Here is an 18,605-nt window from a genome sequence, read left to right on the forward strand (position 1 = left end):
GTTTTTAGGATTAAAAGCATGTGTTTAATAAACCAGTTTAATATTTCAGGGGAAACGACGACACAGACGGGCTCGCTGGTCAAAACCAACAAAGATTCGCAGAACCGAAGTCGTTCTCGGAGGAGACGCGGTGTGCGAGAGCAAATCCGAGAGAGATGACGAGAAGAGCGAGTTGGATTCTCAGCACTCGGAGGAAGCTCCACCTGAAGATGCATGTAAACACTGCGGCCTCCCTAACCACCCTGAACTGGTAGGACATCCCGTTATGTTCCTCAACATCTTTCTAATTAGCAACTGTGACGGTCGCATTGAAATTAGCAAAGTGTTTGATGATGATCACACATAAGTTGTTGTTTTTGCTTGCTTGTTTTCCAGATTCTTCTCTGTGACCAGTGCGACAGTGGCTACCACACAGCCTGCCTGCGACCTCCTCTGATGATCATTCCTGACGGAGAGTGGTTTTGCCCTCCGTGTCAGCACGTGAGTAGTGACGAAGTTTTTAAACGCACTTTAATGAGAAGGCCAGGTGTACTATGCATGAGCTTACAGTTGGGGGGGTTGTAACAGACTGTTACTCCCAGCGCAAAGTCATATTTTAGTTTTTTTGTTTAGTAGAAGTAAAGATTTGCTTACTTTTTTCGAATTGCGCGCCAAGTGCAAGCATAGCATGTGAACAGCTGTGTAATGCCGTTTTCAGAAGCTGCTGTGTGAGAGGCTGGAAGAACAGCTGCTGAACCTGGACACTGCTCTGAAGAAACGGGAAAGAGCCGAGAGGAGGTGCCGTTACCTCACACACACCACACATCTGACAAATGCTGTTTGCTTTTTTGACCTTTCTGGTTTTCTGTAGTTTAACAGTGGAAAGTTACCCAAGTTGCATGCCCTTACTCACATTTTTTCCTGTCTCCAGGCGTGAGCGCCTGGTCTATGTAGGAATCAGCGTGGAGAACATCATTCCCAATCCGGTAAGTCCAGTCCAGTTATACACAATCTTGTTCAGCATGTACGAGGGTGAGACCAAAATGATCCACACTCCAGTTATACTAAAACTTCTGGTCAAAAAAAAAGTTTATAAGTCAACCATCAGCTGAAAAATTAATGCTTAGAGTTTTCTGGAATTCTCAAGGGCCAGTATTGGAACATTATCAAGAAAAAAGTTCAACAATCAACAGTGCTCGTTACCATGAGACGCTTATTGAAGAGCTAAAGACTAAACTTCTAATTAAATGCAGAGGTCTGCCGTCCAAGGGCATTGTGATCTTGCATGATCATCCATGTCCGCACACTTCTGCCGACATACATTTTAAGGTATTAATCCTTCTTATAGTCCTGATCTTTCTCCATCGGACATTCACCTGTTTGATTCCCTGAAAGCAGCCTAATGCCTCAAACATTTTTAATGAGGTAATACGAAAGCTTGATGACACAAAAGCAAGGGGATTATGTCGAAGAATGATGTGTAAATGTTAATTAAAATAAATTCTACAGCCAAAGTCCAGATCATTTTTGACTCACCCTCGTGTTTATATAATACACTGTTGGAGTGAATGTACTGTAAGAAATCAAGTAACATCAAATATTTTTAATAATAAGACTAAAAAAACATTATTTTTTAGTTGCATCCTTACTTCTGATTGATCAGATGTTGTTAACAGTAGCGCTGTTGTACTGTAATTCATATCACAGGTTTACTCTAGATAGATAGATAGATAGATAGAAACATAAAAAGATAGGCACTTTATTGAATCCATAGGAAATTTCAGATACTTGATACTTAATTGTTTTTATAGTAACAGATAAATCACAGAGACTTATCTGGCCAGTGCTCGTGTGTTTAAAATAGTCATAACTCAATTTTAATGAATGAAAAAAAAAAAACTCTCAACCATGAAAAAGTCTTCAGGACCGACCTTTTTCAGTTTTTTAGTTATACGACGGTGTTCTCTCTCTCTCTTGCTGAATATATTTCATTATGCACGCTATATGTGCAATTATAAACTCGAGTAATGAAGCCGAGGTTGAGGAACTGGCAGTGCTGGCATTTCCACCTTTTTGGACGCTCCTGATTGACTGTAGAGCTGTGATTAATGTGGGAGCACGAAGTACCTCTCATCCCTCCCCTCTAAGAGAGCTCGGCCAATCAGCTCTTTCTAGACCTCCGGCTGTGAGAAGTAAAAGCATCGCCCAGGGATCGAACCAGCGATCTCCGGATAATAGGGCGAGCACTTTACCATTGCACCACTCGGAGGCCCAAAAACATATTTAAAATAAAGTCCACCGTAGCTTCCGTCTCTGCTATGCTGCGATTTCTGATGGGTCCTCCTCTGTCATCAGTTTAACCATGGATTCCTTTGTATGAATAAAAATAAGTCTGACCAGCCAGATTCATAATCCATTTCCTGTTCTTACACACAGGACGGTGATGCAGAGGATGGAAAACAGGAGAAGAAAAAAGGTGCAAAGAAGTGTAAGAACTTGGAGAGGAGATCAACACGAAAAAGAAAGTCCATCAGTTACAGGTGATTTTGACATCTCGTAGAATTCAAACCTGACAGTATCTCCTACTGTATTTTCATTTATTTATTTATTGAACTACCAGGTTTGACGACTTTGACGAAGCGATCGACGAAGCGATAGAGGAAGACGTACAGAATTCAGATGAAGGAGGTGAGGAAATGCACGAGCTGATGGAAGAATGTAAGTTTGTCTGTTATTTTTGAAATAAGTTTTTGTAATTTTTTTTTCTTTTTATAGATGTGAATCTGGAAAAGGACATGGCTGCTATCGCAGAGCAAGACGAGAAAGAGGAAGCCAAAGAGATCCGACAGCCTGTGAAAACCGCTGCTCCGCGGAAAAGGAAGCGTCGCCGGAGACTTAACGATTTAGACAGCGAAAGCACGCTGGATGAGGAGGAGAGCGAGGACGAGTTTCAGATCAGTGACAGGTGAGGATTTTAATTTTTTTTGCTTATTTACTCCCCCCACAGAGCTCAATAATCACGTCTTTTTATCCTATTCCTTTCATCCCCTTCTTCGAGCCCAGTATGGAGGAGGAGGATTTTGTAGTGTCCGGGGACGATGGAGCGAGCGATGCTGACGCTGCGTCCTGGGATGGGAGCGAGAGAGGCAGTGTCTCCAGCAGTGTAGACCGTCTGCCTCCAACCAGGAGAACAGCCAAGAACGGCCGCGCCCAGAGAAGCAAGAAGAGGACGCGCAGATCAGCTCGACGCCACCGAGGCTCTTCAGAGGAAGAAGAAGAAGAGGAGGAGGAAGAGATAGGTTCGTAGTCTCAATTATTTTCACTGTTATAATGCTTTGCACCAACTTGATGTAGGAAGTCTCTGACCTGGTAATTTACGCATCATAGTCACTTTAAACTATTGCCTTGTTGCTTTGTTACAAGACAAATAAGTGTCTCAGCCATCAACATACATTAGCTTTTATTCGTTCATCTTTAGTAAGCTTTAAACCCGGTCAGGGTTGTAATGGATCCTGGAGATGCATCGTATATGGGTCACCAATCCATGTACCTTGTGTACACACTTATCTTATCACACTTATCGTAATACTTAGACTTCTACTTACCTAGTCGAAATTTGGCGTCCAATGTTATGTGTATGGGAGGAAACCGGAGAACCCAGAAAAATTTAACCAAACCTCAGGATGATATTGCATTGTACATAGGGTTGTGTTGGTGCATGTATTTGCTGCAGTTGTTGCTGGTGTTGCTCTGTGGTCCGACTAAATACAGTCTAGTTTTAATTAGTGCTGTGGAATTTTTTTTATTAATTAGGTTTATTTAAATTTGTTTTAATAATCTTTTCAAAAACCTGTAATCAAGATTGTACATTAGTGTATATACAGTATATATGGTAGGGTCAATTTTGCAACCATTTATTTTTTTGTTTTTATTTATATATTCATTGTTTTTTTTTTGTTTTGTGTTTTTTGCATTCAGCCTCTGTACACCATGAGATAGAATTTGAAATGAAATACTTTGAGCTTTTATCCAAGGGATTTGACAAACTCTTTGACTCTCTCTCTCTTTAGAGATATCGAGATAGATTTAGATTGAGTGATTGTGGGGTCCAAGTCATATGATGCAGCACACCATCACTCTCTCCTTCTTTGACAAATAACTCTAACATCTTATATAATCTAGAGATGTGCTTGGAAAAAAAATAATGGTCCTATCAAGTCTAAACCAGACGTGGTATGTCGTTGCAATGCCCTCAATTTTAACCCAGTCACTAACAGTGTTGCCAGCAAAGTCTCTTTTGCTTGTTGTTTTTTTTTTTTGAAGAGTTAGTTTCTTTGCCAGTTTGTTCATTAAGGCCTGACTAACCCAGTCTCCTCTAAACAGTGGATGTTTAAATCTATCTGCCACTGGAACTCCCTGAAGCATTTATGTGCGCTCTGCTCTGAGGTGCTGTAAATCGGTGGTTTTTGAGGATGGTCATTCTAATAAACTTATAAAATTTTCTGCAGCAGAGGTAGCTCTCGGTCTTACTTTAATAAGAAGGTCCTGAGGATGTTATGTTACATCATAGCATTTGATAGTTTTGGTGATTGCATTTGGCATACATTCAAATATCATAAGATTTTTTTTTTGGGATTGACCGAACTTGAACGTTTTTTTAAAGTAATGATGGACCGTCTTTTCTTGCTATCTAAATATGCTTTAGACCATCAGTTGTCTTGTGCAGATGAAGGGAGAGTCAATAGCCCTATTAGTGCTTATACAACACTTAAACGAATCTATTTTATGATGGGAGACACTAGCTCTTGACAAGGCACCCCTGTGAATCTCCAGGTGACAACCTCATGAACCTGATGAGAGAATGCCATAAATGTGCCAAGCTGTCATCAAAGCTAAATGTAGCTATTATGGAAAATCAAAAATACAAAAGATGTTTTGGGTTGTTTAACCCTTTTTTTTTTGTCTACCACATAACTCTTTGATAGTTTGGAAGTCTTCAGTATTAATGTACAATAAAATGATCATTAATCATTATGATGTCCAAACTTTTGGTTGCTACAATATTTTTAATTAATTAATTGTAACTAAACATTGAACATTTTTCCCTGCTTTAGAAACAGAGGGCTCCAGTGAGGTCAGTGACAGCGATGTTAATCTGAGCAGAAGGCGGTCACGACGCAGTCAGAAAGCCCAGATCAACTATTGCGAGACATCCGAGTCTGAAGGGTCGCAGAAAACCTCAGAACGGAAAGCTAACCAAGCAACGCGGCGCCGCCGGATCTCCAGCTCTAACAGTGAGGTTTTTTTTTTTCTCTTCCCTTTCTCAACCTCTATTGTCCTCTCTTTAGCAAGGAGACTCTGTAAATGGGTAGCTATACGTTTCTCTAGGTCCTGTGATCTGAATTACAGCCAGCACTAATAAAGTTTTTAATGTTATTATATTATACTAATTGATGTAAATTTTATTTCAGCATCTGTGATTTCTAAGGATTCTGAGCCCGAGGAGGAGTCTTCCTTGAAGATCAGACACCGAGGTAGGAAGAGACAGTCTACAAGGGAAGACTCAAAACAGAGGCACAAACAGCTCAAACTAAAACCAGCAAGAAGTACAAGCGAGGAAGAGGAGGAATCGGAAGACGAAGGTGCATCCGATGAGGAAAAAAGGCCACTCCGTAAAAGCCTGAACCGAATCGAATCAGACGACGATGAAGAGGATGGGGTAGAGAAAAGACCAGTGAGGAAGACGGCTGGAAAGCAGGCCAGCGGAGTTACAGACTGCAGGGAGCTGAGTGTGAAGGCACACACTAGAGGCTCGAAGGACTCGATGCTGAAGCACAACGGCCTGCTTCCTCCGAGATCTTCAGCTCAGGATGAAGATGAGGAGGAGGAGGAAGAGGAGGACGAGGAAGATGACCTCACCGCTGATACAGACTTTGTTAACTTTGTTTTTGACAGCGAACAGTTATCGTGATGTGCTGAAGAAAATTCCTATATTATTTTCTCATTGCCTTTTTTTGTTTTTGAGTGTTTTTGAGTGTACTGGACCAATTCAAGCTTCCAGAGGAATTTTTACGTGATGTCGGAACACATTTTAGTTACTCACGTCACACACGTGTCAGCTCTAGAGCAGGGTCTTGGTGCACATCCTGATTTTTATGAGTGAAAGGTTTTAAAGTTTGAAGTTACATTTGATCAACCAGTCGCAAACTTGATCATATGACATGCATGGCCACACTAGTTCCTCTAAGGTTAGCTAGCTTGTTGGTGGACCTGGCTAATGATTATAATCACCAAGAGAATGAAACATCTGGGGGATTTCCAGAGCTGGAAATGTATGAAACTAAATCGATGTATAAATATATATTCTAAATGAATATAGACTCAAGACACTAAAGTTCCCTTTTTTAAGAAGATTTAAAAACTTAAATTCCACTAATTCTCCAACCAGATCAGATTATACCAGAGCTGATGTGATCTGGTTTTGATTTTATTTCTGATGAACGGGTGAGGACTAGTGGTAGTATAGTGGTCTTCCATGTCTAGCCGGTCCACTAGTGATAGTAATTTTGGCTCATTTAGCTCAGCTCAACAATATGACTTAAATCTTTCATTTCCTAGACATTTTGCATAATTATTACAACACAACTAATAAATCTGATAATCAATAGTCAATCTAAAGATAGCTAAAAATGAGTAGTTTGCTTTTGTGTAACAATGTGGTAAAGGATTGTGTTATGTAATGAAGAATAAAAACATGTTGGTTAATACTGTTCTAGGGAAGTAATCAACAACAGGGTTTGTGTGATGCGGCTGGGTAGGAAAGCAGAGTTATCACTCTTACTGCCTAAAAGTCGACCTGTTGTATCCGTCTTGTACCACAGCGGTCTGTCACTTTTCGTTTTAAAAAGTTATATTATGTTATGGATTGTCCAGGGAACAAGTTAGTTCCTGTTATCGCTTACATTATGGCAGCTATACGGAGTCGCTCCCTCACCTGCATCTTTTACCTTTGTCTGAAAATACTGTTTGAAACAATGTTACAGAAAAAAAAAAAAAATCAATGCACTGAAGACTGTCCCGTGGTAGAACACTTAGACTGTTACAAAGCTTAAGCGTTGCTGTTGTGAAGCCACGTGAATGAGCTTTTACCCTAGAAAGAGTACCATATTAGAGTAAGCACATTAACATAAACCTGAGGTTTAAATTACAGCCAGCGTTACTGCTCGACCATGTGAATTAACATCTTTTAACCAATCAGAATTGGGAATGTCATGGTGCTGTCGTACAACCCGACATTCATCGCCAAATGCAGGAAATGGCTCTCAAGCTTGGTACTAGCTACTTTAACTATAAACATAGGTGTACTGTAAAGATGTTAACTACTTAAGTTGTCTTAACACCACATCTTGACACCGCAGCTTTGATAAATCCTTTCCTAAACATGACGTCGACGTGAACGCTTCAGTCTGGTTTATAAGGACTGTGCAGGTTTACCTAAAATAAGTTAGTTTGCTAGGATCTTGGCAACTACCCAATAACAAATGTCAGACTATTGCTGACTTGTTAACTAGCTAATGCTTTATTTTGATATCTGGTGAGTTTAGTTCAAACTAAATCTGTATACTTATGGTGTGTAAATAAATTGTTGTTTTTTTAAAAGCACTACATTTAAGCCAAATAAATCTATCTGAAGAAAAAAGTTTAAAGGAGATGTTTTATGATCAAGTTTGCCCTGATCGTCCGATCAAATTGGTCCTTATCGACTCAGGGAAAATCAGGATGTGTGTGTGTGTCTCAGCAATCCACGTACACTATAGAAAGTAAAGCACTGTCATTTGTAAGGCCAGTAACGCGTCCTCTGTCTAACACGAGCTTAGAGCAGCCTGTAGAGACACTGTACATTAATTGTATTTTTTTTTCTGCCTGTAATCTAGCACCTTTTAAATCCGTGGTTTAGTAAAGTTTTCAGTTTTATCCTCTGTTTAAAAAAAAGAAAAAAAAGAAAAAAAAAGGTTTTTATATATGACGAGAAGGAGATTCTGCGGGAATCTGTTCGGAACAGTTTTGCTAATCTTGAATAACAATCCTCGATGCCAGCCTGTGTTTAATACGTTAATACATTTGTTCAAGGATCGTAACCTGACCGTATTGGTGTATTGAGGTGTTTTGCCTTCAGAAAAGAAAAAGTGCCACGAGACATCAAGGCACAATTTAGTCGAAGCAAATTAGCAACTTTTATGTAAACTAGTTAGATACAGGATTGAGCTACTTTATGAAAGTAGTCATTACTATCCTCGATCTCATTTCTGATGTTTGTTTATTTAAAGTTGTGTATGTTTTGAATCCTCCATCCCTCCCATATTTTTTATTTTATTTTATTGGTTATAGTCCATCTATAAAAGATAATCTACGTTAGTTCAATCGGTCCATGGTCATTTTATTTTTTAGTTTCTTGTTCTATTTGACCTCTACTTTACTTTTCATACTGTATAAATTGTATGTGCCTGTTGACTTGCCCTTAGGCTGAAGTAAATTTTCTTAACTGAATGCACTTATCAAAGCACCTTTGAGTGTACCACACGGCCCGGCCCGGCACTAGACGGTTTTAACTCTCGTTCGAAAGCACTTTAAACAAGCGCCCTCTTCTCGCTCGCCCTTCGTTCGTTCTAAACTGTGCTGTGTGCTCGACTTGGTTATTTGAAATCCGACACTAACTAATCATTCCAGGTACACACCACACGAGGCAAGTCTAGAGTTCCCGGTGAATGTGGCCTTTGTCTGCTGTAAAGTTCTTCGACTGGAATGAGTGTTGCTTATATTTTACTGTTCTAATGTTCAGTCTCAGTACATAACAAATCGAAAACCTGAATAAACGTGACAAGCGGATGTCTGTGTGAGAAAAGTCTCTGCGCTTATTACAGCATCAGCAAAACCTGGAGCTTTTTTTTGATTCCCAGTTATGTTTACACCTATAACCTTTGACTTGTAATGTCACTTCTAGAGCTGAAGATGGCAGTAAAGGGTCTGTCAGTCTTCTACAGGAAGTCTTTTCTCTTCTTCTGTTGTCATAAAAAAAAAACATGGTGCGTCCTAAACCAACCCCTTGTTCTGTAGCCTATGTACTTGGTGTTGCCCGGGAGTGAAAATGTACTCAAATGAAAATATACCTGCTGTTTTATCAGTTTCATATTTCGATTTCTTATACACAACCATACATATGATATGAAGTGAAATGTTGTTCAGCTGTACATCACTTAAAATAGAAAGAATTCACTACAAAGAAAAAAAAATATTGCAGTTGAGTGTGCTGTTAAAAATGAGAAAATTTTCAATTTAAGTAACAAATCAAAATAACAAAAAAAAATTAGGCTGGAATATAGATTTTTTATATATAAAATATTTAAACATATATGAATTACACAGATTTACAAAATGTAATTGTAAACTGAGGTATAAAAATATGGTGTGGGTACGAAAGCAGCGGCATGAATGAAACATGGATTATGAAATGAATGATGTGTTTCAGTAGCAGTGTGATCATCCCTGTTTCGAAATGCAAGTTAGTCCTGTTTAAATGTGTAAACATGCGTTGTGAAGAGAAGAAATGTGCAACACATGGCACGAGCAGTATGCAAATGTGCAATGTAGAGTGTAATGTGCTACATCCTGTCTATGATGTCCAAGTAGAAATGTAGGGTGAGTGTTTATTGTGTGAAGGAAACAAAAGGCAAATCCATCTGTTTAGCTCTTCGTGGTGTTTCGGTTAAGGGCCCGAATAGCCTGATGTGACAGGACCATGTCGGGTCCTTTGTGACGTGACCACCGTGTGAAGAAAAAATATATATATATCAGGGGACAGGTCCTGCATGTGGTAAACACCAAGGTACTGCAAGATATCCACTCTCTCCACTAGAGTCTCGTTGATAATAGGGACCTGGACGTTCCTCTCCTGCTTTGTGCTGAAGGCCACTATCAGTTCCTTTGATGTGTTTAAATCTTACTTAATAAAAAAAGGGAAATAAAAAAAAATACTACCTTTAAACGTAACTCAGTAAGAAAAAAATCAATCCGTCCATCCGTCTAGGAACCTCTGTATTCCAACTAGGGACCATGGAGGCCAATGGTGATTACAACCGAATTTACTCCCTTTCATGCCCACATTGTGGGCGATTTGGGAATGCCACTTAGCAAAATCTGCATGTCTTTGGACTGTAGGAGGAAACCTATGAAGCACGGGGAGAACACTCACACTTCATGCAAACAGACCCCGAGGTGGGAATCGAACCTTGACCCTGCAAGGTGATGGTGCTAACATAAATAGCCAATATGTACATATTAACTCTGTAATATGTAAATATTTATCTTAAAAACTTTGTTTGTTTGCATTCTTAAAATAATTCTTTTCTGTATTGTGTGCAAGTGGACAAAGTGATACCATTAACCCACATTGTATATTTTATAATATTCAGTTATTGATATTGATTTCTTCTCTGAAAGAAAATAAATCACGTGATATTCGTGGTATAGACAACGATGACGTCATCTGGCGATTTTACGGTTGTTGTTTTTTCTTTTAAACCTGCTGACCTCTGAAAACAGTTAAGGACTCTCCCTTGGAAGGAGCGCGCGAGATTGTGATTTGAGACGCGTCCTTGAGCTCATGTGGCGCGCGCATGGAAACGACAAAGTAACGCACAGACAGGACTGTGGAGATTTAGCCAAATAACTGGTTTATCATATTTAAGCCGTCGGTCACTGTATTTTTATTATTTTGTTTATAAACGGTATTCTCTAAAACTAAGTAGAGCTGGGCATTGGTTTATACAGTTAGCTAAAATACGTCCGTTGCTGTTTTAGGCTAGAAGCTCCTCCTGTAGCTAGCATCTTTTCGTGGAGCTAGCAGAGAAAAATACATCACGTGTGTATGAAAATATGGTTTTGCTAAAAAGTTTGCCTCCTCCTGCTGAGGGAGTTCGGCATCAGCAGGCCGAGACGACAGCGGTGTTGGACGGGAAGCCACTCGGAACCGGGACGCTGTATGTAGCAGAAGCGTAAGTAACATCGCAGAGATGACTCGTTTGCGAGCGAGTCGACTCAGTGAACCGACTCCCGCCTGAGAGCCAATATTCTCTTGTTGTTGTTGTTGTTGTTGTGAATACACCACAGGGTGTTAGGTGATCTTATCACCACACTGTCCTCCGCAGGCTCTCCATGTACTGACCGAATGTTCTGTTCTGAGTGCGATTTGTTTTGAATGGTCTGTTTTAAAAAACAAAATAGTTTTATTTATATATTTTATTTCATATATTTGTTTTGATTTGATTTGGACATCTCAGTAGCATTAGAAATGTTCTCAAGGGCTTTTTATAGTTAGTTTTAGTTTTTAAGCAAAACTCTAATTTGTGTTAAAGTTCTGTATAAATTAAACATTTATGTATACTGGATTAGTGTGAAATGTTTGTACATTAATGTTTTTTTACAAGGCATAATTACATAATATTACACGAGAGGGAGTACTGTTGTGCTGGAGGACTGTGACTTTGTGCCTATGGCCGCAACACAGCTGAGCTGTTATTCAGCACAACCTTATATAACGTTATATAGTGGAACCTCGGATTACGAGTAACGAGGTTTGCAAATATTCCGCAAGACGAGCAAAGATTTTTTTTAAATAAATTTTGACTTGATAAATGAACAAGTCTTGGTTAACTAGTACCGAGTATTATGTATCACGCATGTGCTTTGTTTTGACACCGAGTGTCATGTAATCATAACTGAGCCAATGTCTCTTGCGCTGCGGAATTGTGGGTAATCGTCTCCCCTGCTGGGTCTTAGTGCGCGTCCCTCACTGGTATAATCAACATCAGTGGACGCGCGTACTGTTTACTATAACACTGTGACCATGCGTGTGTGCGGAAAACATTTTTTATTTTGTGTTTGTATGTGTTACATACAGCGCGTGTGTACTGTTTATTATAACATGTGTGCGCATGTGTAAAGCAAAAGAAAGTCTCATTGAAGAGGTTAAAGATCCATTTTCTTTCACTCCCTCAGCATCCCGTTGTGTGCGCTCGCGAGTAATTTGATACCGTGCCCCTTCTCATGCACACACACACACACTCTCTGCTCTACACAGTAACACTGCTCTGTCACGATTCTTTCAAAGGTAAAGTGCAGGTTAATTTATTTATTTTCCGTTTAGTGTGTGCTCTTGCAAGATTTGTTAGCGTTGTTCCTTGTTAATTTTTCAGATAAAACAGTCTTTCCGTTAATGCGTGTGACTCTCAAATAAGAGAGGAGGAAGTGTTATTGTGTAAGATGAGAGGGGGGGCTGATTCCCCTCTCCTCTTACTTTAGTTTCACACACACACCGTCTGTGCGCAAAAAATGAAAAGACTTATCTGTCGGGATTTTTTTTTTTCCTTTTTTCCTTTTTTCCTTTGTATTTTGTATAAATATTTTTATGTATTTATTCTTTGGTTTGTGAAACGAATAATTTGAGTTTCCATTATTTATTTGATTTACGAGTGTTTTGAAATACGAGCCAATTTCCGGAATGAATTATGTTCGTAATCCAAGGTTTCACTGTATTGCTTTACTACAACAGTTCCAGGGTTTCTAGAAGTGTGTGTACCATTCTTTTAGCCTTTTGGGTTGTTTGGTTATATGCAGGAAGTAGCACATCATGACTTGACTGGCTAACGAACATTTCAGTGTGTCTGACTTTTAATAATGTAAACTTTGTAAACTGTATATATGGAAGTGAGACTTTTAATAGTAGCGCAAAAAAACAAAAACATAATTAAACTGCTTTATTGTCAGGTGCCTGTCATGGTTTGACAGCTCAGGAATGGGTTTTTCACTGGATTATCCCACCATTAGTCTGCACGCCATCTCCCGAGACCTGAGCGCTTATTCACAAGAGCATCTGTACGTGATGGTCAACAAAAAACTCAGTGGTAGGCAAATAAACGTCTGAACCTCACGACACTTTCAGATACATTTAATCATATTATTGATTAAAAGATGCAAGTAATAGTTTATTAAATGTTGACCTTTTATAATCTGACTGTATTGATAGACGAAAACGAGGCTGAGATGCGGGAGAAAGCTACAGAAAATGAAGGCGAGGAAGAGAGCGACAACGACAATGAAGACGAAGACGAAGTCATCACAGAGATCCGATTTGTGCCCAGTGATAACGCAGCTTGTGAGTGTGTGCATCTTGATGGCAATTTAATTAAAATGAAATGAAATTAAATGATTTTTTTTCATGCACAGCTTTGGCACTATTAGCTTGGCTTTTGGGTTTCACACTCACTGTAATGCTACATGCTTGAATGGTTTATGTTACCTAAAATAAAATTATATTATAATGCATCAACCAATGGAAGCTTTTCAAAAAGGCAGCAAACCATTACTCAAGACTATATGCACCAGGGATGGGAATCACAATTACCTTCCCGAAAGAATATTATCATAATACGTAGGTGCCAATTCAAATTATATTGTGGTTTTGTAAATATCACATTTTTTTATAAATATCCTGATTTAATATTCAGTTCAATTCAACAATAGTCATTGTTACAAAGCAGTGTTAAAGAATTAAAAAAAAACTTTTTGTACAATTTCTTCTGATTTTGTTTTAATTATAAGACTGTGAACCTTTAAAAGGTTGTCCTAACTCAAAAGTTTTACACCCTAGCTTCACAGCTAATTTCACAGCTTTACACTTAATGAACATGAGTAATTAAATGTAGTTTGTACTTTATAGCCTAAGTTTTCTTACTTAAAAATCAAGCGCAGCATGTAAACAATAAAAAACAAATTCAAACATAATAATTTCAGATTTAAATTAAAATTTTATTAAACAAAAAGGCGACATATATTTTTGTCATGTCATCCACCATGATGATATTTTTCTAAACAGATTTGCCAAATAATTCACTCCTACCACAGGGGTTGCCGAATATGAGAATAGTTTAAAGTGTATCACCTGTAGAATTATAAAGAAACGGCAATGTTTTACCATCTCAAATAACTTCACTTGACAATGAGCGCTTATTGATCAGTTGCAAGCATGTGAGCGTACGGCTTCTAACACAGCACGTTTGGCTTCTAATGCACAAGAATTTCCAAGACTAATTTGCACTCTTGGTGTTTTGCTGGTGTAAGCGTGTTTAATGAGTGGGTTTGCTTGCAGAGAAACACGGTAATAACTGTATAAATAAACTGTAAGTATGTGGAATGTGCGTTGTGCAGGCCCCAGCAGTTTGTTGTGGTCATGGAGTGTGAAATCAAATGATGAGCAGCAGTGTTTTTGTCCATCTTTTAAGTGCAGTTGTGCAATAGAAGTCCTCTTTTGTGTGTAAACATAACCAGAAATGTGCAACATGTATGTTTTGTGTTCTTCACTCCTTTAGTCAAAGGCTGATCAAGCTGAAAACCATCCAGTTCTGGTCACTAGCTGATCAACTGGTGCATCTCTATTATAAATGTAAAAAAGATTAATAATAATATAATCACCACACAAAAGAATCTCTATTTATAATAAAATCTATTTTAAAATATGCACAACATGGATCCATTGTATAGACAGTTTGAGTTTTTAGTGAGAATAGAGGTTATTTCTGGTGAAAATCCATCCTCAGCCAATTGAGCAAGTAATCCTACACACTAACTGAACTATTGTTATTATTTGTTGCAGTGGAGTCCATGTTTTCAGCCATGTGTGACTGCCAGGCTTTGCACCCTGACCCCGAGGATGCTGACTCTGAAAACGAGGAGTTCGAAGGGGAGGACTATGAAGAGGAAGAGGAGGAGGCGGTGGCTGGTAAATAATCTGTTACAAAAAAAAGGTCATAAACTTTTAGCCACAAAGTCGAGATTGTTCAGTGCTGTGCTCGCTCTTGCCCATTCTCATCCAGGCCAGGGTAACGTACCTACATTCTACACATATGAGGAGGGTTTGTCACACCTGACTGCAGAAGGCCAGGCCACACTGCAGAGACTCGAAGGCATGCTTGCTCAGTCTGTCACGCAGCAGTTTCACATGGCCGGAGTTCGCACTGACGAGCCACAGGCTGAGTTCGAAGGTTTGTGATGTCGTCAGTTTGTTTTTGCAAGTAAAAGGGAAACATTTAGCCTTTCTGTTTCTGTAAGCCACAATTTATTATCTAATCCAGATCACATCTTAAGAAAGTTTGGTAAACACCCTGTATTGTTCTGTAACCCATTGTTAATCTTTTATTAGAAGGGTGGTTTAGGATCATATATTTCAGTGGAATTGTGTCCTAAACAAATGCTATACTGAAATATGTTTATGGGTGGGATTAACCTCTCTTACATGTTAGTTACATTCACCTTGTGCATTGTGATTGTGTAATTGGTTTTTCACTGAATCATTGCATTACGATTAAATGATACAGTTGTATAAAAAAAAATTAGGTTTTGTGATGCTGGAGATATTTTGACTGAGGTGTATTTATAATGACTAAGCTATGGGCTAGAAATGATTGATGCATATTCTCTGATTTCTTTCTGCGTGTTCGTTCTGCAGATGGAATGGAGGTTGACCCAAATTCTGCAGTAGCTGGACAGTTTGACGATGCTGATGTTGATCACTGGTAAATTTATTTAAAATTTTACATTTTTGTCTCGTACATGGTATTAAAATATGGTAAGATATACCTTTATTCATCCCACAGCGGGGAAATTCCTTTGTTACAGCAGCGAAGGAAAAAATTCTGCAAATAAAAAAAATAGGGACAGTACCGTGTATAAATACAAGAAAAATAATTGCACTTTTAAACAAATTGCACAAGGGTAATATTGCACAGTTTAAAAAGTCGGTATTGCAATAAATAATGTTGCAGTTTTAAATGGTGTTATTGCACAGTTGCTATTGCACCCAAATCTAAGATATTATAACTGTATTGTATGATAGTATTGTGATGTCATATTTAAGATATTGTAATTATTGTAAAAATTCAGATATTGTAACATTGTATAACAGTAAACAACAGTGTGGAATATGGAGACTGGTTTACTGGGAGCAGCTCTGATTGTACAGTCTAATAGCAGCGGGGAGAAAATACTTCGGATATAACAGTCTGTAAAATGCGGTTAAATGCTTATACGACCTAAAATGGAAAGATAGGATGGGATAAAAAAGTTTTACTATAATAAAAGGAATATTGCACTGGAAGAGTAAAATTAAACTAAAGATAAGTTTAATTGTAAATAAAAAAACAAAAATTTTATTTAATTTTTTTATTAGAATTGTAAAATTAAGCTTAATTGTAAAATTTTCCTTGGGATTAAAGGACATGAACTTACACAAAGTACAGTATATGGCCAAAAGTTTGAGATCATCTGACCATCAAACCCATATATGGGCGCACCATAAAACTGTTCCTACAAAAGTTAAAAGCAAACCGTTGGATAGGATGTCATCGGATACTGTAGTATTAGAATCAGTATGACTGTGTGTCTGTGCACAAAGCAAGCTCTATGAACACATGGTTTACCATGGTTGGCGTGGAAGACCTCGAGTGACCTGCTCAGACCTACTGAAAGCCTTTCAAGAAGTGTGGATGTTTTAACAGCAATTAATACCACTAAATTGTGAACAGAATGTTCAAAGGTTTGTGATGTCCTCAGTTTGTTTTTGCAACTGAAAGTGAAACGTTTAGCCTTAGTGGCATCAGATTTGACATTAGTAAGCACTAGATGTCAGTAGTAGGTCAACGCCCAGTGATGGTCCTGTTGATTAGGGTGTGACAACCCTAACCCTAACCCATCACAATTTATCTACGTAATCAAGATTACATCTTAAGAATGTTTAGTAAACACCCTGTATTGTTCTGTAACGCATTGTTAATCTTTTATTAGAAAGGTGGTTTAGGATTATACATTACGTTCAGTGAAATTGTGGCTTAAACCAATTCTATACTGAAATATGTTTGGGATGTTCAGTCAGCACATATAGCTGTGAGTAATTAGGTGTCCTTAACGCTTTCCCCGTATATGTGGTGAAGGTTTGACTTCAATGAGTCAAAAATTTAACATTTTTGCCTTTACATGAAGCACTAAGTTTGTTGCAAACTCAACACTGCTCCTTATCATGAGAGCACTATTCTTATAGTGAAACATGGTAGTGGTAGTTAAGGTTTGACTGGGAAAACATTTGACATTTGGGACTCAAAACTTGTTAGATTTATTGACCCTAAAAGAAAACCTGTTAGACTGGGGAAGAGTGTTAACATTCAAAATGATGACTGCTCTGAGCATATTGCCAATTTGTGTTACTAAGAATCAGCGGAAAGACTGCTGTTCCTTACTGTAATTAGTTTTTCTACAGATGCAGTGTACTTCACTGCTGCTAACTGAAGCACTTAAAGGGATCTAAGTGATCGGGACTTCTGCTCCAAGTACAGCTGCTGGATTTCAACACCACTTTTCTTGAAGTCAGCACCATGTCTGTTTCTGTGTTACGTTTTTGTATTCTTCCTACAGACAAAATTAAGTGCTTTCTGTAAGTCGTATTTGTATGCAATGTTATAGAATAAAATGTTTTTTTTTTGTAGAAATGATGCCTAATTTAATTCTAGTTGCATTCTTTATTTCTTTATTATTTTGCACTGCATCTTCTTTTATATGTTTTTATAGGTTTTATATGTCAAGCACAATTTTATCGCTCAGAAAATCATTATATTCAGATTCTTTGAGCGTGGGACTGTAAGTGTGAAATTTGGTCTGGAAAAACTGTAACTCTTCAGCAATCTTCATCCTTCACTTATACAGCTTGTTTGTTTTTAATTTTTTTTTTTATTATTGGGAAAATTGCAATCTCTTTTCAAAAGTATTTTACTCCTTATTCTCCTGAACAAGTTAAAACGGGTCTCAGATTTCCCCCAAATGTAAGGTTCCAGATGAAGTATTTCTCAGATAATCCATTATTTCATATCCCAAACTTCCCATGTTTACTTCATCTGCAAATGCTTTTTATCTTCTTATATGAGGTCACAGTAGGGAAAAAATCTAATTGACTTGTTTAGGACATGGCCAATAGAAGAATTAAATAAGGAAGTTTGTACTTGGTTTGCACACACTGGAGACCCTTCTGAATGTTTAGAATGACAAACTGAATTTTGCATAATAGGTCTCATAATAGTCTGAAACAATCTTTCAATCCTGCAAATGATGCATATTGTATGTTAATTTGGTTGTGGAATGCTACATGTCATAAACCTGACTGTAGACCCAGTCTAAGCCCTGTGTAGCCAAATGGAGGCAACCTCAATAACTTGTCCTTTCATTAGGGATCTGTTCAAACAGAAAGAACCTTTCTTATTACTGAAAAGACTGATGCACAAATATGTCATATATGTTTGTTGAGCTGTAATAGACAATCCTATTAACTCATGGACAAAAGAAATTTGTATTTAGTACTATTAAAAAAAAAAAAGTAAAAACACATTGTATGAAAACCCCAAATCTAATTCATAATTCAGTTTGACTTTTTACATTACGAACACAGGCAAGGTAATATCACAATCATGCTCAGTAGACGGTCACTTGGATAAAATAGTCTCTTAATAACTCACCTTCTTAAGGGATGGCAT

General features: G+C 38.1%; 2 protein-coding genes across 5 annotated transcripts in view; both read left to right on the forward strand.

Moving 5' to 3' along the window:
• Positions 1–8,157, forward strand: part of rsf1a (remodeling and spacing factor 1a) — a 14,688-nt gene extending 6,531 nt beyond the window's left edge. Inside the window, exons 8-17 of the mRNA XM_053499979.1 lie at positions 50–250; positions 376–480; positions 698–777; positions 911–965; positions 2,416–2,519; positions 2,600–2,667; positions 2,755–2,944; positions 3,043–3,278; positions 5,094–5,273; positions 5,451–8,157. Coding sequence (XP_053355954.1) covers positions 50–250; positions 376–480; positions 698–777; positions 911–965; positions 2,416–2,519; positions 2,600–2,667; positions 2,755–2,944; positions 3,043–3,278; positions 5,094–5,273; positions 5,451–5,950 — 1,719 coding nt within the window. The 3' untranslated portion in view covers positions 5,951–8,157. The remainder of the gene's footprint in view (positions 1–49; positions 251–375; positions 481–697; positions 778–910; positions 966–2,415; positions 2,520–2,599; positions 2,668–2,754; positions 2,945–3,042; positions 3,279–5,093; positions 5,274–5,450) is intronic.
• Positions 8,158–10,630: 2,473 nt separating this feature from the next.
• clns1a (chloride channel, nucleotide-sensitive, 1A) lies at positions 10,631–17,585 on the forward strand. Of its 4 annotated transcripts, XM_053500592.1 has the most exons (7): positions 10,631–11,030; positions 12,802–12,938; positions 13,061–13,189; positions 14,687–14,812; positions 14,907–15,074; positions 15,539–15,605; positions 17,342–17,585. In XM_053500592.1, coding segments are annotated over exons 1-7 (747 nt in total). In that variant the 5' UTR covers positions 10,631–10,911; the 3' UTR covers positions 17,343–17,585. The 4 variants fall into 4 exon arrangements, with proteins under 4 accessions (XP_053356567.1, XP_053356566.1, XP_053356568.1 ...); XM_053500591.1 differs by lacking the exon at positions 17,342–17,585 and having other exon boundaries at positions 15,539–15,609; XM_053500593.1 differs by lacking the exons at positions 10,631–11,030; positions 17,342–17,585 and adding an exon at positions 11,117–11,236 and having other exon boundaries at positions 15,539–15,609.
• The last annotated feature ends 1,020 nt before the right edge of the window (positions 17,586–18,605 follow it).

This window comes from Clarias gariepinus, chromosome 7 (genome assembly GCF_024256425.1).
Source record: "Clarias gariepinus isolate MV-2021 ecotype Netherlands chromosome 7, CGAR_prim_01v2, whole genome shotgun sequence".
In the NCBI taxonomy this organism is placed as follows: domain Eukaryota; kingdom Metazoa; phylum Chordata; class Actinopteri; order Siluriformes; family Clariidae; genus Clarias; species Clarias gariepinus.